The 25,938-nt window shown below is 35.1% G+C and overlaps 1 protein-coding gene across 1 annotated transcript in view; it reads right to left on the bottom strand.

Moving 5' to 3' along the window:
• HOOK1 (hook microtubule tethering protein 1) overlaps positions 1-25,938 on the bottom strand; it is a 64,811-nt gene that overhangs the window by 20,907 nt on the left and 17,966 nt on the right. Inside the window, exons 6-12 of the mRNA XM_043461171.1 lie at positions 23,063-23,130; positions 21,803-21,865; positions 20,993-21,076; positions 13,365-13,531; positions 6,704-6,844; positions 5,402-5,603; positions 4,274-4,384 (exon numbers count right to left, since the gene is read on the bottom strand). Of these exons, the coding sequence (XP_043317106.1) occupies positions 4,274-4,384; positions 5,402-5,603; positions 6,704-6,844; positions 13,365-13,531; positions 20,993-21,076; positions 21,803-21,865; positions 23,063-23,130 (836 nt within the window). The remainder of the gene's footprint in view (positions 1-4,273; positions 4,385-5,401; positions 5,604-6,703; positions 6,845-13,364; positions 13,532-20,992; positions 21,077-21,802; positions 21,866-23,062; positions 23,131-25,938) is intronic.

The raw sequence follows: 25,938 nt of genomic DNA, 5'->3' as shown, positions 1-25,938 counted from the left end.
CAGGAAAATATTCCTTAGGCATCTGTAAAAACAATCATCAGCAACTGCTTTCATTATAGCTGCTGAAGGCATGATGCCAGTTAAGGCAAACAAGACTCTTGCCAAAAATTTACCAGGAAGAGCTGAGAAACATGATATCCATAGAAGAGGTTAAAAGTCCTACCATATGGAGATCCAGGAGGTCAGCTATGCACAGAGCTGTGCGCATGCCCAGAAATACCCCGAGAGGACCCCAATGTCTCAGCTCTGGAAAAACTTGAAGCATAAAGGCAAAGGCAGAGTTGTAAACTTTCTAAGAATTGAAGATATTTTCCAAAATAAATACACATTGAGTCCTTTGGCAAAGATTGGGAGATCTATGGAAACAGCTGACAAATCATTAACTGATCACAATGGTTACTGAGCAGAGAATTTAGTGGCTGAACATTACAAAGAAAAAAAACTTTATGGAATTAGTCCAAAAGAGTCACTAAAAAACCAGCAAAAACAAAAACCCTGAGGTTGGGGGAAAATCTGATTTCCAGAGTTGAAACACATTATTATTTTTCAACAACAACAACAACAAAAAAAAAAAAAACATGCAAAGAAATAGAGAAATTCCTATACAGGGAAAAAAAAAACAAAAGTTAACAGAAAGAGTCAATGAGATAACACTAGTGGGTGGACATACTAGACAAAGACTTTAAGTGTGGTAAAACCAAAAATGCAGGAACATTTTCTCAACATATGTCAAGGCTGTATATTGGCACTGTGCTTATTTAACTTATATGCAGAGTACATCATGAGAAACATTGGGCTGGTAGAAGCACAAGCTGGAATCAAGATTGCCAGGAGAAATATCAATAACCTCATGACAAATATGCAGATGATACCACCCTCATGACAGAAAGTGAAGAAGAACTAAAGAGCCTCTTGATGAAAGTGAAAGAAGAGAGTGAAAAAGTTGGCTTAAAACTCAACATTCAGAAAACTAAAATCATGGCATCCAGTCCCATCACTTCATGGCAAATAGACTGGGAAACAGTGGAAACAGTGGCTCACTTTATTTTTTTGGGCTCCAAAATCACTGCAGATGGTGATTGCAGCCGTGAAATTGACACTTACACCTTGGAAGGAAAGTTATGACCAACCTAGATAGCATATTAAAAAGCAGAGACATTACTTTGCCAACAAAGGTCTGTCTAGTCAAGGCTGTGGTTTTTCCAGTGGTCATGTATGGATGTGAGAGTTGGACTAAAAAGAAAGCTGAGTGCTGAAGAATTGATGCTTTTGAACTGTGGTGTTGGAGAAGACTCTTGAGAGTCCCTTGGACTGCAAGGAGATCCAAGCAGTCCATCCTAAAGGAGATCAGTCCTGGGTGTTCATTGGAAGGACTGATGTTGAAGCTGAAATTCCAATACAGTAAAAGACAAGAACTATGTGTCATACCACTGGCCCAGAAATAGCAGTTGACAAAATACAGAACTCTTTCAGGATAAAAACATGAAACAAATTAGGAATTAAAACTTCTTTAACCTGACAGAAGGAATCTACAAATAAAATCCACAACTAATAAGACACATAATGGTAAAAGAATGAATGCTTTCTTCCTAATATTGGAAACAAGAGAAAGATACTCTCACCTTGCCATTTCTATTAAACAAAGTACTGAAGGTTCTAGCCAGGATAATTTGACAAGAAATAAAAGACATTCAGAATGCAAAAGAATAAATAAAACTATCCGTATTTACAAATGTCCTGATTTTGTATATAAAAATACTAATTCACTAAAAACTATTAGAAATATTAAGGGAATCCAACAAGGATGTAAGTAAAACACAAGACCAATGTCCAAAAGTAAATTGTATTTCTATAGTTAGCACTGACAGAAAGAATAAAACACTCATGAGTAGTTCTATAAGGTGCAAATCTTACAAAATGAAAACTACAAAACATTGTTGAAAAAAACTAAAGACATAAATATATGGAATGTTATGCCATATTAATAGATCAGAAAACATAATGCTATTAAGGTGGCCAGGTTTCCAAACTGATCAACAGATTCAGGAAATTCCTATCAATATTTCAATCTGGCTATTTTGCAGAAACTAATCTGACCCTTAGGTTTATATGAAATGCTAGAGACCCAGAATAACCAAAACAATAGCTTTCCAAAGAAAAAGTCGGAGAACTTATTTCAAATGAGTATATTTTCCAATTTCAAAACTTAATACAAAGCTGCAGTAATCATTACAGTGTGGTATTACCATAAAGTTAGACATATATATCAGTGACAATTCAAAATCCGGAAATAAACTCTAACATTTGTGGCCAAATGATTTCTTTTTACTTTAAGAAGATTAATAGGCTTTAAAAAAAAAAAAAAACCTGAACAGAAAATACAAAGTTCCCATCATCCCCTCACCCAACTCCCCAGTTTCCCTTATTATTAACATCTTGCATTAGTGTGGTTACTTGTAAGAAGTGATAAGCCAAAAGTGATACACTGTTATTAACTGAAGGACATAGTCTACATTAGGGTACATTCTTTGTTTCACTTTTATGAGTTTTGACAAAGGTATAATATATCCATCATTACAGGACCATGTCAACTGATTTTTTTTTTTTCTATTTATTTTTTTTATTAGTTGGAGGCTAATTACTTCACAACATTTCAGTGGGTTTTGTCATACATTGATATGAATCAGCCATAGATTTACACGTATTCCTAACAAGAGTATCAAGAATATTCAGTGGGGGAAAGAACAGTCATATCAACAAATGGTGCTGGGACAAATGAATATCTAAACACAAAGGAAGAAAGTTAGAAACCTATCTCACACCACATAAAAATGAATTCAATATCGATCACAGAGTAAATACAAGAGCTAAAAATATAAAACTCCTAAAAGAAAACAGAGGAATAAACCTTTATAACCTTAAGGTTACCCAATGGTGTCATAGAAACACCACCAAAAAAACACAAAAGAAGAAGCAGATAACTTTGTTTTCATGAAATAAAAAACTATTCTGCTGCTATACATACACACACACACACACACACACACCATTTAAAAATTGCAAAGATGACTCACAGAATAGGAGAAAATATTTGCAAACCATGTATCTGACAAGAGATTTGTATCTAGAATATATAAAGAACTCTTAGAACTCAAAAATAAAAAAGTAAGTAATAAACAAAGCATGGTCTAAAGAATTTGAAGAGGCACTTCTCAAAGAAATAAAATCAGAAATGGTCAGTAAGTTCATGAAAAGATGTTCAACATCATTTGTCATTAGGGAAACATAAATCAAAACCACAATGATATACTACTTCATACCTATTAGGATAGCCAAAATTAAAATTCAATATGATTTGACAAGAATTGGGAGAAATTGGAATCTTTTACAAACTGCTGGCGAGAATGAAAAATGGTTCATTCACTTTAGAAAAGTCTGGTAATTCTTAAAAAAGTTAAACACCTACCATATGACCCAGCAATACCATTCCTCAACACATATTCAAGAAATGAAGACATGTGTCCACATAAAAACTTGTATATAAATGTTCAGAGCCCCATTATTCATTTAATAGGCAAAATGTGGAAACAACCCAACTGGACTTTGTTTCCACTGATGAACAGATAAATAAAATGTGGTATATCCATATAATGGATTACTACTCAGCGATAAAAATGAATGAAGTACTGATACATGCTACAACACTGATAAACCTTGAAAGTATTATGCTAAATGATGGAACCCAGTCACAAAAACCGCAAAGGGTATGGTTATATATTCTGGACAGATGAGGCAAATTCATAGACAGCAAGTAGATTAATGGTTGCTAAGGCTGGGGAAAGAGGGACCAGATGCAGAATAGCTGCTATCAGGCACAGGGTCTCCTTGGAGTGATGACAGAACTCTAAAACGATGATGGTTTCCAACACTGAATACACTGAACACCACTGCACCATAGCCTTAAATAGGTGAAACGTATAGTGTATAAATTATAACCTAATAACGTTTTCAAAAATTGCATCTGTGGTCCTTGCTTTCAAGGAGTTGACAGTCCAGAACTGGAACACATACACTGAGACACGACTTCATCTTACCATATCAAGAAAACTTACAAAACTGCATAAAGAATTTCTACAAGACTTTCTTTTACATCACTAATTTCAATTTGGAGAAAGAAGAACTGGTTACATCATTTCCATTCTTAAAACAGCGAGGGTAATATTAAAACTAAAACAGGACATACATATTACACATCAATTATATTTATGTTTACCTCTTTTTCCTTAAGTAAAGCTTCGTGTTTTTCTTCAAGCCGCTTCATTTCAAATGCTAGTGTGTCCGCCCTTTTGGATTCAGAGGAAAGTTTAACATGAAGATCCTGAACCTTTTATCAGAAACAAAAGTAGAAAATAAGAGTATATAATATTGATAGCATTTCAGAGATCAATAAATGAAAAACTGAAAATAAAATTTATAGTAAGATTATAGTCTAATTCTAAATATTCGTGGAAATGGCATGTAAATAAAAAAATTAACATGTTTTAAAATACACAAATAATAATTTAGAAAAAAAAATATCAGTCTTCTACTGTTTCTCTAGGGTGTTTGATAAATAGCAAAAGAGAACATTTTAGGTTATAAGTCCAATCTCTAGATATTTATCCCTGGTTATCAGAAATGTTACTGAAACAATAAAATATTCCAATAGTATACAAGCTCAGAAGCTAATAAAAATACCACAAGGGAAGCCCAATAATACTGGAGTGGGTACTTTATTCTTTCTCCAGCAGATCTTCCCAACCCAGGAATCAAACTGGGGTCTCCTGCATTGCAGACAGATTCTTTACCAACTGAGCTATCAGGGAAGTCAAAAAGACCTAGAAAACACAAATTCAATGATCAACTCTTGAATTAAAATTACAGACAGAAGATACGTGTGATAATAAGGACACAACTGACTACAAATAGTGTTTATTTGGGGCTTTCTGGGTAGCTCAGCGGGTAAAGAATCCACCCGAAATGCAGGAGACTCCAGTTTGATTCCTGGGTTGGGAAGTTTCCCTGGAGAAGGAATAGACTACCCCCTCCAGTATTTCTGGGCTTCCCTGGTGGGTCAGATGGCAAAGAATCCACCTGCAATGTGTGAGACATGGGTTCTATTCCTGAGTTGGGAAGATTCCCCTGGAGGAGGGCATAGCAACCCACTCCAGTATTCTTGCCTGGAGAATCCCAATGGACAGAGGAGCCTGGCGGGCTACACAGTCCATGGGGTCGCAAAGAGTCAGACACGACTGAGTGACTAAGCACAGCACAGCGTTCAGTCACCACTACATCCTTCTAAAGGAGTGAAAGGTACACTCTTTCAATTTTATTGATTTAAAAAATTTAGATATTTTCTTACCTGTCTCTTGTATGTTTCTAATTGTGTGCGTGCAGCATTTGCCTTCTTTAATTCCTCTTCTAAGCTGACTGTATTATGCATGTACATCATGTTTGTTTCCTGTAAAGTTTTCACCTGCTTGCGAAGGTCATTCAGATCTTGTAGCTTCTGACGATATATCTCAACTGTAGACTCCAGTTTATTTGCTTTATCAGAGGTAGCTCTATAATAACAAAGATTAAACATTACTGTGTAAAAACAAGTAAATGCACATAACAGTGTTATTCTGGCTGTAAAACGAGTCTTCCAAATGAACTATCAACTGGTTAAAAAAAATGAGGGGGACAGAGACAAGAAATCATTAGCTTTGTGAGAAATCTTGAAACGGCCTCAGAAAGTTCAACCCTTCTGTTATAAAGTCATCAAAATAAAATGCTCGAAATCTGACACACTGTATTATCAAACTATTCTACAAATCACAACAATGTACAAAAAAAGAATGGTTTTATAAATACAGCTGAACAATTCTGAGCTGCCTGTAAGCTTACAGGCCAGTTGTGCTCTGTGTATAATATCTAATGCAGTTTAAGTATTTGATATATTCAGGAAGCTGACTGAATTTATAATTTGTTTGGCAAAGCACTTCCCTTTAGAGTTGTGCACCCCTGACAAACGGGATGGAGAAAAAATAAACAAACAGAATCACTTCAATATCACATGACGGTTAAAATTAATGCTTATAAAGATTTTGTTTTAAATGAACATTAAAAACTGTGTAAGAAAATGGCTAATTAAGAAAAATTAACAAAATAAAAAAATCATTTAAACAGATTCTTTGCTTAACATTTCACAGGCAAAGCTCATTATAAACTCTGTACTGTCAAAGAAAATAAGAGAACCTGGGATAACCTTGAAATAAATGTTAGGATTCTTGTCTATAGTGTATTAAATGTCAAAATATGGTTTGTGAGAATACATTTCTTACACAAAAATTTCACAAGATGTACTAATAAATAGAAGAAGGTCAAGTCAAATGTATCTAAAAATAACTCAGCTTACAAATTTTTAAGAAAAAGGTATCGTTTTCTTTAATCAGAAATAAGAAAAAGGTTTATGGTTCTAATACGAAAATCTCTCCTAACAGGAATCAAATATTATCCTGAAACTTCACATAACTATCAACAAACATACAAGAAGTAAAGACTAGGAATTTGGGTAAAAACTGATCAATACTTGATACACAGGTATAACTGTAAGATTTCTTAATTAAAATACAGAATACCAAAATGAGAAGTGACACAATTATATTTAGACATGCCATACCTAAGAACATCTATTTCATCTTTCAGGGCTCTTGTTTCCTCAGCAAGACTAGTCAATTCATCATTCCTATGTTGAAATTCAATTAATTGCTTTTCAAGTTCTTCACAGTGAACACGGTAATCATCTTTTGCAGCTTCAAGCCTTGCATAAAAAAAACAAGTATTTATAATGTAATTTCCATTATTTGTTTTTTTACTGAGACATGAGCTTAGCAAAACTTACTTCTAAAATGTTCCTTTGATTCCACATCCAAAAAAAGAAAAACTAAAGGAATAAGTCACTTTCTAGTCCTTAGTTTTAAAACAATAGCTTAAAAAAAAAAGTTGGAGAAGTCATACTTTCCAATTTACTACAAAGCTACAGTAATCATGATAGTATCATACTACCATAAAGCTAGACTATAGATCAATGACAATTAGAAGTCCAAAAGTAAACTCTTAACATTTATGGTCAAATGATTTTTTTTACTTAAAAAAATTAATAGACTTTTTTTTCAGAAAAACTGAACAGAAAGTACAAAGTTCCCATATATTCTCTCATGGTCATCTCATTCCCTAGTTTCCCTTATTATTAACATCTTTCATTAGTGTGGTTACTTCTAAGAACTGATAAGCCAGTGATGTTCTGAATTTTCATTATCACTCTGAAACACTGAGCCTGGTTCTCTAGTTCAAACAGAAATTTTAATTTCAAGAGAAAAAGAGAAACCATGTAAAGTTACCCAAAAATGTACATAGCATGCAAAGTGGTGAAATAGGAACTCTAAGTATAGACTGTGATAAAGAATAAATAGTTTGAACCCAAGAGCAACAACAAAAACTAAAATGACTATATAGTGATAAAAATATTAAAAAATTACTTGATCAGCTGACAATAATGCAGAAAAGAAAAATAAACACAAGAACAGATATGGCAAATGAAAAATAGCAAACTGATAGACCCTAAGCACAACCATATCAAAAATTATGTAAAGGGCAAAAGGACTAAATACACCAATTAAAAAGGCAGAGACTATCAGACTGGATAAGAAAGCAAGGCTCAAATATATACTAGTTAGAAGAAACATTTTAAATATAAAGACACAATAAGTTAAAAGTAAAAGAAAGAAACCAAGTATCATGCAAATAATAAGCAAAGAAAACTGGGGTATTTATATTAACATCAAAAAAATGGTTTAACACAAAAAGTATTACCAAAGGTATAGATATTTCACAATTATAACAGGGTCAATCCATCAGAAAGACATATCAAAAAATTAAATATAACTAAAAATAAAATTTTAAAAGAGATGAAGCAAAAACTGACAAGATCTGAGATCTACAAATCCATAATTATTGTCAAGAATGTTAACATCAGTCTCCCAATAAATGAAAGAACTAACCAAAAATGTCAAATACAGAAGAAATCTGAATAACCCTACTAATCAGCTTGATATAATAAATATTTGTGAAACATATCAGTAAAAAATTACAGAATACACATCCTTTGCAAGTACACATGGAATATTCACTGCAATAACACATGTGATGATCACAATAGGTATCATAAATATTAAAAAGAATGAAGTCTTATGGACTATATTCTCTAACCACAAGGAAATTAAATTAGGAATCAGTCACAATGAGAAGTTTGGAGAAAAGCCTTAAATATTTGGAAATTAAAAAATACATTTCTAAATGATTCCTGAGTCAGAGAAGAAATCAGAGAGGAAATTAGAAAATATTTTGAACTGAATAATAACAGAAATGCAATCAATCAAATTAGGGACACAGCTAAACCAGTGCTTACAGAGAAATTTACAGTTTTAAAGGCTTATAATAGAAATAAAAAAATGCTTAAAATCAATCATCTAACTTTAGGAGGCTAGAAAAAGAAGAGCAAATCAAATCCAAAGTAAGTAAAAGGAAAGGAATAAAGAACAGAGATCTAAAACTCACACTATGGGAAACTAATAAAGGCTGTTGGGATTAATAAAGGGTGTAAGATTAATAAAATTGATGAACCTCTAGCAAGGGTGACCAAGAAAAATGAAAGAAAACACAAATTACCAACATCAAGAATGAAAAAGGAAACACCACTACAGCTCCTACAATCATTAAAGGGACCATAAATAGAATATTATGAAAAACTTCATGTCAATAAATTAAACAACTTAAATCAAATAAATATATACCTTGAAAAAAACAATTTAGGAAATTGACATAATATGAAACAGAAAATCTGAAAAGCCTATGACCATTAAAGAAATTACATGTGTCATTAAAAGCCCTTTCACAAAGAAAACCACAGATCCAATTGTTTTACTGATTAATTCTATCAAATATTGAAGGAAGAAATAATGTCATTCTTACATAAACTCTTTCAGAAAATAGAGGAGGAGAGAGTATTTCCCAATTATTCTATGGGACTAGTGGAACTCTGATAACAAAACCTGAAAGACATTACAAGAGAAAAAAGTTATAGACCAATATCTATTATAAAGACAAGACACAAAAATACTTTCAAAATATCAACAAATCAAATCCAGTCATATGTGTATAAGATAAGAAAATATGACCAAGGTGGTTTTTCTCTGGAATACAAATTTTTTTAACATTCAAAACTTAATCGTATTAAGAGTAAAAAAGAAAAACCAAACCATCTTTTTTCAAGATGCACAGAAGTCCTAAGGCAAAAATCAACATTGATAAATGATAAAAACTCTTAGCAAGGCAGAAATAAAGGAGAATTCTTTCAATCTGATAAAAAGCCAATTTAAAAACTCTACAGCAGGCTTCCCTGCTGGCTGAGTGGTAAAGAATCTGCCTGCCAATGCAGGGGACACAAGTTTGATTCCTGATCCAGGAAGATCCTACATGCAGCAGAGCAACTAAGCCCGTGTGCCATGACTGTCGGACCTGTGCTTTAAAGCCCACGTGCCACAACTCCTGGTCCATGCACCTAACTCCCGTGCTCCGAAACAAGACACCGCAGTGAGAAGCTGGCACACAACTAGAGAGTATCCGCCACTCTCCATGACTACAACTAGAGAGTACTGCCAACTCTCCACAACTAGAGAGAGCCCACACAATAACACAGACCCAGCATCGCCAAAAATAGACAAATAAATATCAAGATCATGTCATATGGGCTAAAGACAGACAAATTGATCAGCAGGAAGGAACTGAGTTCAGAAAATGACCCACATTTTATGGCTATATCATTTTTCACAAAGGTGCCAAAGCAATTTGATGGAATAAAATAAAAATCTTTTCACCTGATGATACTGGAACAACTGGATACACATAAGGGAAATAAAAGTCAAGTCTGACACCCACATATTATACTATTTTCAAAAAAAATCAATTCAAGATGGATCACAGACCTAACTGTGAAAGATAAAACTATAAAGGTTCTAGAAGAAAATACTAGAGTATTTTCATGACTAAGGGGTAGACAGATTTCTTGGACAGTACATGAAAAGCACTAATCTTAAAAATATTGATAAATCAGGCTTCATCAAAGAACTTTAATTCTTGATAGATATCATTTGAAAAATGAAGTGGCAAGCTACAGAAAAGATGAAATATTGTTACATGCATATCTGACAAAGATTCTATAACCAGAATATATATTTTTTAAACTCTTACAACTCAGTAATAAAGACAAACAACCCAATTTAAAAATAGGCTAACAGTGTAGAGAGACAATTCACACAGTAAAATATAGCACAAATAAGCACATGAAAAGGTGCTTACCATTATCATTAGTTATAAGGAAAATGCATCTTAAAGCCACAATTCAACACTCTTAACCCATTCCCTGGAATAACTAAAATGAAGACTGATAAAGCCAACTTACGTTATATAGGCAGAGTAACTAGAGCAACCAGCAGCAAGCACTCCTGGTGGGAATGCAAAACAATACGACCACTTTGGGAAATGGTTTGCCGGTATCTTTTAAATATAACACAAACAAAATGTGTGACTCAGCAATGCCACTCTATGTAATTGCCAATGAGAAATGAAAAAATATGTTCACAAAAGTTTTATATTCCAATGTTCATATCCATTTTATTTATATTAGCCAAAATCTGGAAACTCAAATGTCCATCTAAAGGAAAATGAATAAGCAAAATGTGTTACAATGTGCAATAATTCCATTTAGCAGAATACTACTCAGTAATTAAAAAAAATGAACTGATATATTCAGCAACATCGGTAGATTTCACAAATATGCTGAGCAAAAGAAGCCAGTCACCAAAGAATTAATGTTACGATTTCTAAGAAGTTCTAGATGAGAGAAAAGACATCTATAGTGGAAAATAATTGGAAGAGTCTCTGGGACATAGGGGTTATCTGGGAAGGGACATAGGGGAACTTTCTGTAGTGACAGAAATGATTTATCAAATGATAAAAACGTGAGTTACACAAATGTATGCTTTTAATAAAAGATGCCAAACAGTGCTATTCACTCAACTCACAGTATGTAAACATTATCATAAAAAAAGAATTGTAAACATACTGAAGTGTAGCATTAGTTTGCACTGTAGCATTACCGTTTTATAGAAGGCATGGATTAGCAATTCTTACTTCAAATGTGTTTTGGGATTGAGTAAATGAATAAATTTGCTGAGGAAAATGGAAGTCAGAAATTGAGAAAATGGTTTCTCAATGTTGGCGAAGGGAGTTACAATATGGAAATGCAGAAAATCAGAATGTACCCTAAAGTCACTGGACTGAAATGGAAGATGATAATATGAATTCACTGTTCATAATTATAGCTATGAAAATAGATAGATAGATGCATAGACACATGTGTGCAAACATGGACTGGTATGAACCTGTACAAGTGTATTTTCCTAGCTCTGTACACCAAGGTGGCCCATAAGCAATGACAGAAAAACTCATCTAGACCATCCTTGGAAGAAAAGCCATGATCAACCTAGACAGCATATTAAAAAGCAGAGACATTACTTTGCCAACAAAGGTCCATCTAGTCAAAGCTATGGTTTTTCCAGTAGTCATGTATGGATGTGAGAGTTGGACCATAAAGAAGGCTGAGTGCCTAAGAATTGATGCTTTTGAACTGTAGTGTTGGAGAAAACTCTTGAGAGTTCCTTGGACTGCAAGGAGATCCAAGCAGTCCATCCTAAAGGAAATCTGTCCTGAATATTCATTGGAAGGACTGATGCTGAAGCTGAAACTCCCATACTTCAGCCACCTTATGTGAAGAACTGACTCACTGGAAAAGACCGAGGCAGGAGGAGAGGGGGATGACAGAGGATGAGATGGTTGAATAGCATCACCGACTCGATGGACATGAGTTTGAGTGAGCTCTGGGAGTTGGTTATGGACAGGGAAGCCTGGCATGCTGCAGTCAGTGGGGTTGCAAAGAGTCAGACACAGCTGAGTGACTAAACTGAATTGAAACCTTTGTTTTTAGCAGAGAATAAATCTAGACAGAAAAATTCATCTAGATCATAGATTTCTCTTTTTAGTGGAGAATTCTCCACTAAAAGGAATCAGGACTTCCTGGAGAAATGGCTGACTCTAGAGTTGAGGAAGAACAATTAGAGTCAGGAACATTTTGTTGTCCCAGAAAGAAGAAAATACTCAAAGAAGGATAGCAACATATTGTAAAGACACATGGCTAACTGAAAGGCTCCTCAGTGGTCAAATCTGGGACAATTTAAACATAAAAATAAATGATGATAGTAATGGAATTATAGTCCATTGAGTAAGAATCCATTTCTAAATGCAAAGCACGATCCTGGATTAGATTCTGAAACAAGAAAAAACTTAAGTTTTAAGGATACTCAGATAGCTGACAGAAGTTGCATATGATCTGTAGATTAGATGATTTGTTTCAAAGATCAATCACTAATTTTGATCACTATGCTGTGGTTTGTAAGAGAATATTTTTGTTCTTAGGAAATACACACTGAAGTACATAGGGGTAAAGCAGTATGTCTCCAGTTTACTCTAAAATGGTTCAAAAAACAAAACATATATACACATGTGACTATGTAAAGAGACTGCTAAAACAAATTAATAGAACTGTAAAACAAATGTTGAATCTGAATGAGAGATATACAGAAGCTCCCTGTCCTATTCTTGCAACTTTTTTCAGTAAGTCTGAAATCATACCAAAATAAAGTAACAAAAAACCACATACAGTACAACTGGAGCGCCTATTTATCAGGGTCTTACACTGCAGGGCTCAGAGGTAAGCACACAAAAAGATAATGTTTATCAAAGGTTAGATGTACACTTTTTTTTCAAAAGAAGAAATATAAAAGTTGATATGAAAATCATCCTTTTAGGGTGAGGTTTATATTTTTTTTTCCACTTATTATCAAGTTCCCTCTCCTATGCAAAAATTCCTCTTCCCCAGGTTTCAGCAAACATTCTTTTAAATTCCTCGTGGACTTGCTTATGGCCTTCGTTTGGCCCTCATCACACATTATTTTGAATTGTTTTGCTTTTTATATATGTATCCCACTTGCTTAACTGTATTGTTAGCCCTACAAGGACAGGAACCACTTATACTAGACAGTATTTTCATCCACTAAGTATTCTGAACATGTGTTGTAATGCTTAATCATCAGTTGTTGCTATTATGATTTTTAGCTACTTAGTTTAATAAAACTGTATAGAATGATTCCTATTAAAAATGCTACCTGAAGTTTTCTTCCTGTAATTGTTCTAGTTGCAACTGTGCATGAAAATATTTTTTTGCAACCATTGTATTTGGATCATCAAAAGATCCATCCAACTGGTCAAGTTTTTCATTCATCATCTCGTTCTCAGAAACCAGTGAATTCTTTTCATCTTGAAGTGCTGTCACCTAAAAAACAAAAACACAAGCATAAGCATCAATAGCAAAGAAGAGTTTACAGTGGCGTTCTAGATTCTAAATCTGACCAAGCCATTAACTAGCCTGGTCAATCAGACTAGATAAATTCTTAAGGATTCTTCTAGCTCTGGAATTCTGGGTCTAGGAGGTTTGAATCAGAAGAAATAAAATTAATTAATACAGAGAAAAGAGAGTTAATACATACAAGGGAGAATATCTTCCAAACTTCATGCTTGCTTTAGGTCAGAGAAGATACTGTTTTTTAGTCTCTAAAATTTTATGCACTTATGTACTTCAAAAAAATAATTTGTTTCCCTTTTAGGTATAAATTTATTTTCAGGATGCTGTTACCTAGTAAACTGAGATACACACAAATATGCACAAAATTACCATTTTAGGTTCATAGTAGAAAATTATCAGATTCACATCATATCTTTAGGGGATAACCACATTATTTGGTTAGTCAATCAGCAGCAAAAAAACTGAACCCAACTGCACGCTGAAACTATTAGCTTAAGATTTAAAATGGATATAAACATATAACTTTAGAATGACATCAATACCGGCACTGGATAAATTTTTTATTTTATTTACATATTTATGTTAACAAGCATTATTTGCTCCCTTAGATCTACTTCTTTTTCATTTAAAAATATCTTTAAACATTTAGAGTAAGGCTGCAACCTTTTATAAGGCATGTTTCCTGAGTAACTCAGTCGGTAAAGCATCTGCCTGCAATGCGGGAGACCTGGGTTCAATTCCTGGGTCAGGAAGATCCCCTGGAGAAGGAAATGGCCCCCCACTCCAGTATTCTTGCCTGGAGAATTCCACGGACAGAGGAGCCTGGCGGGCTACAGTTCGTGGGATCCCAAGAGTTGGACATGACTTAGCACTATCTTTCTTTCTTTCTTTTTTTCTTTTGTAAGATCAGACATCTACATGGGATTTTACTAAGATTAGTTTGAAAAAGGCTGACTTATCATAACTTAGAATACATTCTAAGTTATTCGGCTTCCCTAGTGGCTCAGCTGGTAAAGGATCCGCCTGCAATGAGGGAGACCTTGGTTCGATCCCTGCATTGGGAAGATCCCCTGGAGAAGGGAACAGCTACCCACTTCAGTATTCTGGTCTGGAGAATTCCATGGACGTATAGTCAGTCCATAGGGTTGCAAAGAGTTGGACACGACTGAGCGACTTTCACTTTCACAACATATAACTGCATAAGTTTGCTATTTATAGTTTGAAAAGGTGTAATCAATGCAGTCTAGTTACGTGAATGGGATTACATATTGACACACTGAGCTATTAACAGGAAATTAAAATCAAGTTATAGGGACTTCCCTGGTGGTCAGGTGGCTAAGAATCACCTGTGAATGCAGGGGTCATGGGTTTGATTCCTCATCCAGGAAGATTCCACATGCCACGGGGCACCTAAGCCCAAGCACCACAATTACTAAGCCTGTACTCCACACAGCCTACTGCAATGAGAAGCCCTCTCACTGCAACAAAAAGCAACTCTTGATCACCAGAACAAGCAAAAGCCCATGCTCAGTAACAAAGACCTAGAGCAGCCAAAAATAAATAAATCTTTTTAAAAAAATCAAGTTATATTATATAGTCTTAAATACAGTGTAGGCAAGTTACAAACGCTGTCCTCCAAATGAGTAACACAAAGTCTGAAAAACCATTCCCAGACAAACAGGAAACAGTTTCTCTTCCTAAATACAATGCATGCATCCATCCTTGTCATATAAGCAGTTTAGTGACTATTATCTGTCATGTAATACAATCCTGTATTGGGATACAAAAAAGAATGGAGGTTGCACCCTTTAAGATTCCCTACAGCAGAAATGTAAATAATTACAGGACGGAAAATGTGATGCTTTGATGAAATTATGCTATTGGGGGGGGCGGCGAGAGAGAAGAATATCTCATATTAGCTTGAGGGTAGGGGCTAATATTATGAGCCTGGTTATGAGACTGGTAGAGTAGAAACGATACCTTGTCTTCAAACTGGATAAGAATCCCCTCAAGAAGGGAGAAGAGCAAGGGCAAACTTCATTTTCAGTATCTAGTGGGTAGCCAACCTTGTTCCTAACCATGTATTTCACATAGTGGTTCCAGAGCCACTCCAGATGAGTGACTTAGAATGTGCAGAGGTGGTTCTAGATATCTCTTAACAAGATGTCATGGTGATACTTTGTTTAGGTTCACTTTGTACCTGCCTCTGTCCCTTTCTGTTTCTCTAGTTTTTCTGTCTCTCTCTATGAGCTACTTAAAGTTCAAAAAGCTAAAAAAAAAATAATGCTCTTTTCTCACATCACTCAGATTTAATATTATCATATTAGCTTATTTAAAATCTAAGCTTATTAAAAAACTTAAAACATAAATTTCTATAGCTGGAGTCCTGTTTCACATATAATTTGCAGACACCTTTAGGTTTGAAGATCACTGCCTCAGTATATGTGACAATGCTGGGTAGGAGGATGTTTCTAACATACTGTAAGCAAGAATAACCAGCCTCTGTTACTGCAGTAAGTGAAGGAGAGCTACTGATGGCTGCCAGGTATTAGGATTAATGGTTGAGTAGCGTGGCTGACTTTATTTTTCTAGGCTCCAAAATCACTGCAGATGGTGATTGCAGCCATGAAATTAAAAGACGCTTACTCCTTGGAAGGAAAGTTATGACCAACCTAGATAGCATATTAAAAAGCAGAGACATTACTTTGCCAACAAAGGTCCGTCTAGTCAAGCTATGGTTTTTCCAGTGGTCATGTATGGATGTGAGAGTTGGACTATAAGAAAGCTGAGCACTGAAAATTGATGCTTTTGAACTGTGGTGTTGCAGAAGGCTCTTGAGAGTCCCTTGGACTGCAAGGAGATCCAACCAGTCCATCCTAAAGGAGATCAGTCCTGGGTGTTCATTGGAAGGACTGATGCTGAAGCTGAAACTCCAATACTCTGGCCACCTCATGCGAAGAGTTGACTCATTGGAAAAGACCCTGATGCTGGGAGGGATTGGAGGCAGGAGGAGAAGGGGATGACAGAGGATGAGATGGCTGGATGGCATCACTGACTCGATGGACATGAGTTTGAGTAAACTCCGGAGTTGGTGATGGACAGGGAGGCCTGGCGTGCTGCGATTCATGAGGTTGCAAAGAGTCGGATGCGACTGAGCGACTGAACTGAACTGAACTGAAGGCAGAGGAAAGAGATGTTGATAAACTCATCCTAACTTGCCCCAAGGCCCCATAATCATTGGACCAAAACTATAAGATTACCTGAGTTTCTCAAACCTTACATCAAGTTTTCATGTGGGTTTTTTTCTTTTCTTTTAAAGTACACATAATCAGGTTTCCTCCTGACTTGGTCAGAATTTCAGTTGTTCCAGAGCCTGTAACCATAATTTGCACAGAATGCACATAGATCTTTATTTAAATGGGTTGTGCTTCACCACCAGATCTTTCACTACAGAGTTGTTGCATTTTTTATTCTGATTAAAACACGTTTGCTAACTGGATTGTGCAAACAAGCAGTTTTTTTTCAAGAAGGGCTGATGAATTTGCATCTGCGCTCTTCTTCAGTTAACGCAGTTAATGCTTCTTCAGTTAATGCTCTTCCTTGCCTCAGCATTTTGTGGATATCACGCCTCCATTTTCTGACATCAAAGTTGTAGGAGAGCCTGATTTTCTTATCTTTGTGAATGATTTAGCTTTTCTACATGTTACAGAGTTGTTTTGCCTTTATTCCTGAAATCTGAGAGCTTAACTAGGATGAGGTTTGATGTTAATTATTCACTGATTTGTTTCTAGCTGAAATTTCCTTTTAAATCTCACTTTGCTGTCTAACCACCTAGCCTACTCTACTGAAGTGTTCTTATGAAACTGTAATACTACATAAAGCAAAAGCTCTCTAAGCTTGAGTGCCTGTGTGCTAAGTTGCTTCAGTCATGGTCAACTCTTTGGGACCCTATAGACTGTAGCCTGCCAGGCTCCTCTGTTCATTGGATTCTCCACGCAAGAATACTGGAGTAGGTTGCCATGTCCTTCTCCAGGAGAACTTCCTGACCCAGGGTCAAACCCGTGCCTCCTGTGTCTCCTGCACTGGCAGGCAGAGTCTTTACCACTAAGCCACCTGGATAACCCTCTCTAAGCTCGGCTACTATCTTTTACATACGCTTATCTGTTTCTGCTTTTAGTCTGTAATGTTCACACAGATGTCATGCTTTTACTCTTTTCATCTAGTTCATGCTTTGCTGGCAGTCAAGATACCCTATTTGTTTTGGCAATGTTGAAGACTTCTTGGACATGCTCTCTAATGTACCCCATGGCCCAGTATGCTTTCCCCTCTAAGTTATAGCTGGGACTGTTTTTTCTCCACCACTCTATATAGCCTTGTGAATGGTGAGGGAAGGCAGTAGCTGCGGGGGCAGGGAAGAGCAGCTGAGCCAGTGGGCCCTCTTTTTTAATAACACATGGGCTAGGCTATCATTTCTGAGGTTTAAGTACCTCATACAAGCACAGTGAAAATGGTATTCCATTTCTGTGAAGAAATTCCTTTGGGCATCAGTGCTGCCCCAATTCAGTGTGTGGCCCTATACCCTTTGTTCATATCAGAAAGAGTCAGGCCCTTAGTTTCTTCTTGGCCATTATTTCCACTCATATCTAGTGCAAATAAAATGAAGAACTCAAAGAGTGAATTTCCTTCTGATTGAGATTACTGTGAGAAGTCACAAGATTTTTGTTGACTCCCCAGCAAGAGCAAGGAATGAAGAAAGAACAGGAGGTTCCTGCTCTGTAGCACCTCTGTCAATATCATATGCCTGCTTCTTTCCTTGATTACCAAGCTTTTTAATTAACTTTATTAGGTTAAGCCCTTGTGCTGTTTACCTGCCCTTGGTGAATTTCTTTGCCACCTATTTTTCTTTTTTGGTTCATTTGGTTGGGTATTAAAAAAAAATTCCCCAAAAATTTAAATGTCACTCTCCAGTTTTTTTGTTGTTGTTCAGTTGCCCAATCGCGTCTGACTCTGAGACACCATGCACTGCAGCACACCAGGGCTCCCTGTTCCTCACCATCTCCCGAAGTTTGCCCAAGTTCATGTCCATTGCATCAGTGATGCCATCCAGCCATCTCATCCTCTGATGTCCTCTTCTCCTGCCCTCAATCTTTCCCAGCATCAGGGACTTTTCCAATGAATCAGCTATTCACATCAGATGACCAAAGTATTGGAGCTTCAGCATCCTTCCAACAAATATTCATGGTTGATTTCCCTTAAAATTGATTGGTTTGATCTCCTTGCTGTTCATTGGACTTTCAGGAGTTTTCTCCAGCACCACAGTTCGAAGGCATCAATTCTTTGGCGCTCTGCCTTCTTTACAGTCCAGCTCTCATTACTGTACGTGACCACTGGGAAGACCATAGCCTTGATTATATGGATTCTTCTCCGCAGAGAAACATCTCTGCTTTTCAACACACTGTCTAGGTTTGTCATAGCTTTCCTGCCAAGAGGCTATTGTCTTCTGATTTCATGGCTGCAGTCATCATCCACAGTGATTTTAGAGCCCAAGATGAAGAAATCTGTCACTATTTCTACCTTTTCCCCTATTTGCCATGAAGTAATGTAACCTACTGTCTGGTTACATGTGATTAAAAATAAACATTTTTCAAAAATAATTTTTCTTATAAAATCAGGGTATGTATCATATACACCTGTGTGAAATTCATATTGTTAAATCAGTCAATTACTTTTTGTTCTGATTATATGCAGTAGTCATTTATTTCACATGTGTAGCAGATAGTTGAGGGTAGCCTCTACTTTGATATTGGAATTAAAATGCCAAAACTTGGCATGTCTATACTTTTCAACTAAAATCAGATCATCATGTACTCTTCACCATGTGTAACAAACACTGAAACATTTTAACCAAATTTTGTGTTCTTTTTTAAAAAAGGATTTCTCAGAAAACTGTACAGAGATCTTACATAAGGCTGGTAACACCTGAATGAGTCAGTCCTGTACTCTTTACATGAGGTATTTTGGAAAAAGGATATAATCTTACTTGAAAATAAAAATTTCAGATGCTGTGCATGTGGTTAAGAAGGAAGAAAGGGAAAAACATAGTGAGATACTAGTTTTGTTCAAATATAAACATTGGCTTTGTTCAAACATAGAGGAGGGATATTTAATGATGAAGTTAGGAGATTTGGATTCTGGTGCTGGTTGTCACTGCCCTGCACATCTGAATCACCCTGACCAAATCACTTCTCATCTCATTTGCAAACTCATGAAGGTTAGAAGTACTACCCACTCCTATAATTTTAGATATTTAAGCAAGGGTATTGCTACCACAAGCCTTATTCCTTGTCCTCATACTTTTCAGAGTCAATTATTTATGTAGCTCATTATTTGAATGAGAAGTGCAATTCACATGTAGCATATTATGATGGTATATTTAACATTTTGTATAATTTTTCAAGACTTATTGCATAATTTCATATTTGCACTTTCATTTAATAATAACAATATATGCAAACACATGCATAACCAATTATGTGCCTGGCCCTCTTTAAGAGCTTCAAATATTAATTCACTTAATCTTCATTATCACGCAAGGAAATATATACTATTATCACATCATTTCTCAAAAGAGAAAAACGAAGGATAGAGAAACTAAGCAATGTGCCCAAGCAGACATAACTAGCTAGTAACATGACCAGGAGTTCCCTGGTGGCTCAGTTGTAAATCCACTTGCAACTCAGGAGACATGGATTCAAACCCTGGGTCAGGAAGATCCCCTGGAGAAGGAAATTGGCAACCTACTCCAGTATTCTCGCCTGGGAAATCCCACGGACCGATGAGCTTGGCGGGCTACCATTAATGGGATCGCAAAAGAGTCGGACATGACTTAGCAACTAAACAACAACAACAGTAATATGATCAGGTTCTGAATACAGGAAGCCTGGTCTGACGATTCACCCCTTTAACTATTTAACTACTGTCTCTCATTCCAAGTTTATTTTGCTAACATGTATGTGCATACGAACCTGAGAATTATATACATGTTCACATACACATACATGTTAGCAAAACAAACTTGGCACCTGCATTTACTGGAGGTCAAGCACTTCTAAGTATTTCCATAAAGGACTCCACTTAATACTAATACCTTAAAAAGGAGATACTTTAGTTTCCCCTTTTTACAGAATAACAAATTAAGCCCTAAGCAACTGAAATTCTACAATTTGAACGGTCTTCTCAATGAAGTAGTTACACCAGCAATTTTCAACTCTAAGAGAAACATGATAAAATTTATGCTTCAATATTCAAGTCTATACCAAACTCTTTCAATGGTCCCTTCATGAAATAAACCCAATCTCCAAAACACTTTACCAATTAATTAATTTTAAAAGGCTTATTAATTCAAAGAGGAAATTACTCTCATATCCATACCTGCATATCTAGTTCTTGGCATCTTTGCCTCAGTTCCTCTTTTTCTGCTAGTGCTTCCTGAAGATCTTCTAGGGCCCTTTTAAGCTAAAATAGAAAAATGTCCTAATTCTTAGTAAATTATATTTTGAAATAAACTGAAAAATAAACTTTTATCACAACACATATATATACTGATGTTGGAAACAGTTTCAAAATTAACAAATGCATGTGCGTCTTCTCTTACCATTTCCCTTACTTCTCTTACCATAACCCAGGTTGGGTTACACAGAGGAAGAGAGTATCTTTTCCACCACAGAAAACAACTGTGTGAAACAACCAGGGAAGGGAGCCTTGAATACAGAACCTTTGAGTTCAATGTTAAAGGAAAGCAACTGTGATAAAAATCACATTTGCTTATTAGATAAATTAGAATTTAGCAGAATTTTTAAAATTGTCTGCTATTTAATTATGTAACTATATAGCATGAGCTACATATGTATTAACAAATATCAGGAAAGTTTAATGCCACTTGACTCTTCAAACACTATCATTAAAAACTGTGGAAATCAACACTACCTGCATTCATGAAGGAATGTATAGTAATATTTAAGATCTTACAAGAGAACAAACTATCTAAATTTCACGGAGGAAAATACCTTGTATGTGCTATCTGATGTAAGCCTTTAAGACAGTACTGGGTTTGCCAGAAAGTTCGTTTGGGTTTTTCCATTAAGAAGTTATAGAAAACCCAAATGAACCTTTTGGTTAACCCAATAACTGACAGAGGAACTCTATCGCTGTTACATTTTCCTCACATACTGAAATACTCACCTGCTGTTCTAATTCTCCAACAGCATCATTTGTGGGAGAGCTCACGATTTCTTTACTCATCAACTAGGATTAAAATAATAAAATTAAGTACAATAAACTGAGGCTTACACAGTGAAAGTATTCATTTTTTTTTTTACAAGCAAAAAGTTCTTTTACATAGTAAAAATAACAGTAAGGTGTTTCATGTTTAATTTTTCCTTGCCTTAATTTGATGACCCTTATATTATTCAAATAAAAAATAAATAGCAGCTTAAGCTAAATAACTCAATGTTCAAACATTATATTAGTGAAGACAAAAAGTAGAGTGTGCTTGAGATATGTAAATAGACATATTTAAAATACTAATGTACTAAAAATTACAATACAAATTCTACATAAAATTGAGCACATTGAATAATTTTAAAGAATGATTCTTCTGTAACATGAGTTGGCACGTTTAAAATATAGCTATTTGAGTGATGTGGCAAAATTCCTAATCCAAGAAGCCATTTTAAGTGTAGGAGCTACAATTATATGAGAAAAAAGATCCTGTAAAATAATTTCTTTTGCATATGCGAGACATGTATATTTATGCATAACGGTGTTTTGAATTCAAACCAGCAATGCAAACTCAGGGTATACCCACTTTTCAAGTCCTATATGCTGTCTCCCTTTAAGTCATGACTCTTCCAAACTAACCCTTCACTCAATTTTCCCTCAGGCCTCCTCTTCACTTGACTTCATCTCAGCCTTCTGGTCTGACTTTAAGAATGAACATGAACATGTGCCAAATGAATTTTGAATCTTTATGGCATAACTTAAGATAACCAGACTGGATTGAACCCAGGCTCTGAAATATAATGATGACTGTATTTGCTCACAGTTCTAACATTCTGAAAATGCACATAAGATACACACACACACACACACACACACACTTTAAATTTCAGAGAAGATTATTCTATCTGGCAGAAAAAAAAGAAGGTATAAAAATTCCGATCTGGGAAAATGCTGTTTATCCTGCTTAGCTGAAGTTACTTAAAGGAACTTAACAGTAATTTAACTTTTAAAATGCAGAGGTACTAAAATTGGGCTTGAAGTCCTTATAAGAAATTTGGGGGAAAAAGAATGAAGGGGAGACACAACAGTCAAAGATAAGTCAACCTACTGCAAAGGGCACATTTATACAGTAGTGAAATATACATCCATAAAGTTTTTGTGAACAGTTTTATACAATTTGGTTTAGGATTTTTATACATATATGATTATGATATAACTTACCTCTTGAATAGCAGTCATGACCACGTGTTGAACAGATTCTTCTAATGTCATTATATTCTGAATATGTTCTATGATTTAAAAAAAAAAATCAGATCTGATAAAAACTCTACTCTTTATCCACAGTAATTCAGCCATTCAATTAACCACATAAAAATTCATTCACTATACATAATTCTTTATGCAAGTACAATACTTTTTCCACAAGAAATACGTCCTTTGAAAACAAATACACATAATTGAAAATATTCATATAAATATTTATAAATGTTTTAAAGAAAATCTCTAAGTTTCTTATAAGGAAGAAAATGAGAAGAAATTGCAATTAATCTTAGAACAACTATGACAATTTCTTCTATCTTGTTAAAAATTCAACATTATGGGATGAATTCACATGCACAGGTATAGCACAGAGATATCATAAGTTCAGTTCCAGACAATAAAGCAATAATCACAATAAAGTGAGTCACATGAATTTTTTAGTTTCCCAGTATATATAAAAGTTCTATTTACAAACTACTATAATCAATTAAGTGACAATAGCATTATATCTAAAAAAAACAATGTACAAACCTGAATTAAAAATTGCTTTACTGCTAACAAAATGCTAACCATCATCTGAGAATTTAGTAAGTGCTAATCCTTTTACTAATAGAGGATCTTATCAATATCTTGATGCTGATGGCTGCCAGAAAAAACCATAGAGGGCGCTGGTCAAAGCTGGGTTGTCTGTGGCAACTTCTTAAAATAAGACACCAGTGAAGTCTGCCATATCAGTTGACTCTTCCTACCACAAACAATTTCTCTGTAGCATGCAGTGCTGTTTGATATCATTTTACACACAGTATAGCTTCTTTCAAAACAAGAGCCTATCCTCTCAAATCCTGCTACTGCTTCATCAACTTAAGTTTATGTAATTTCTAAATTCTTTGTTGTCATTTCAGCAATCTTCACAGCATCTCTGCCAAGAGTAGATTCCATCTCAAGAAACCATTTTCTTTGTTCATTCATAAGAACCAACTCATCTATTAACATTTTCTCATGAGATTTAGTCATATCTTTAAGTTCCACTTCTAATTCGAATTCTCTTGCTATTTTACCACATCTGCAGTTAAACCCTCCATTGAAGCCTTGAACTGCTTAAGTCATATACAAGAGTTGGAATTAGTTTTTTCCAAACTCCTGTTAATGCTGGTATTTTTATCTCTTCCCATGAATCATCTATGTTCTTACTTTTTCCCCTTAAGGGAAACATTCCTTTATCTTTTTAATTTTTATTTTACATTAGAATATAGTTGATTTACAATGTTGTGTTCATTCTGGGTGTACAGGAAAGTAGTTATACATATACATATACATCCAGTCCTTCTCATAGTCTTTTCCCATATGGGTTACTATAGAGTATCAAGTAAAGTATGGTAGTTTGCATATGTTAATCTCAGTATCTTAATTTATCTGCCCTCCCTACCTTTCCCCTTTGGCAACCATAAGTTTGTTTGCTAAGCCTGTGAGTCTGTTTCTGTTTTATAAATAAACTCACTTGTATAATTTTTAGATTTCACATATTAGTATATCATATTATATATGTCTTTCTCTGTCTGACTTACTTCACTTAGTAACAATCTCTAATTGCATCCATGTTGCTGCAAATAGTATTATTTCATTCCTTTTTATGGCTGAGTATCTTCCATTGTATATATGTACCACATCTTCCTTACCATCATCTGTTGATGGACATTTAGGCTGCTTCCATGCCTTGGCTATTGTAAATAGTGCTGCAATTAACACTGGGGTGCAAGTATCTTTGCTAATTAGTTTTCTTCAGATATATGCCCAACAGTGAATCAAATCTATTTTTCTTTCTTTTTTTTTTTTTTTTATGATGGTATCATGTTGGATCCTTTTATTTATTTATTTGGTTGCGGTGAGTCTCAGTTGTGGCTCCTGAGACCTTTCATTGGGGTGCATGGGCTTATTTGCCCTTAACTTCCTGACCAGGGATCCAACGCATGTTTTTAACCTCTATATTGTTCTCTAGAGTGGCTGTACCAATTTATATTCCCACCAACAGTCTAGGTTGACACAAACAAATGTAAAGATATACCAAGTTCTTGGATTGGAAGAATCAAAAATGACTACAATACCCAAGGTAACCTACAGATTCAATGCGATCCCTATCAAATTACCAATGGCATTTTTTGCAGCTCTAGAACAAAAAAATCTTAAAATTTGTATGGAAACACGAGAGACCCTGAATAGCTAAAGCAATCTTGAGAGAGAAAAATGCAGCTGGAGGAAACAGGCTCCCTGACCTCAGACTATACAGTAATCAGTTTGGTAATAGCACAAAAACAGAGGTATAGATCAATGGGACAGAATAGAAAGTCCAGAGATAAACTCACGTACCTATGGCCAATTAATCTATAACAAAGGAGGCAAGAATATAAAATGGAGAAAAGACAGTCTCTTCAATAAGTGGTACTGGAAAAACTGAATAGGTAAATGTAAAAGAATGAATTAACATTCTTTAACACCATACACAAAAATAAATTTTAAATGGATTAAAGACCTACATGTAAGACCATATACTGTAAAACTCTCAAAGGAAAATATAGGCAGAACACTTTTTGACATAAACTGCTGCAATATCTTTTTGGATCCACTTCCTTAGAGTAGCGAAAATAAAAATAAATAATAGGAGCTAATTAAACTTAAAAGTTTTTTGCACAGCAAAGGATATCTATGAGAAATAAAAACCTATGGAGAAGTACTCACTTGTCCAAGAAAAAACAGCCAGTTAATAATAGAGATGGCCTAATATGAAAGTTTTCTGATACCCAAACTCTTTTTTTATTGATAAACTATAGCTGATTTCATAA

This window comes from Cervus canadensis, chromosome 2 (assembly GCF_019320065.1).
Source record: "Cervus canadensis isolate Bull #8, Minnesota chromosome 2, ASM1932006v1, whole genome shotgun sequence".
NCBI classification, from domain to species: Eukaryota; Metazoa; Chordata; class Mammalia; order Artiodactyla; family Cervidae; genus Cervus; species Cervus canadensis.
The sequence above is the reverse complement of the archived record's forward strand: the minus strand, read 5'-3'. Positions and strand labels throughout refer to the sequence as shown.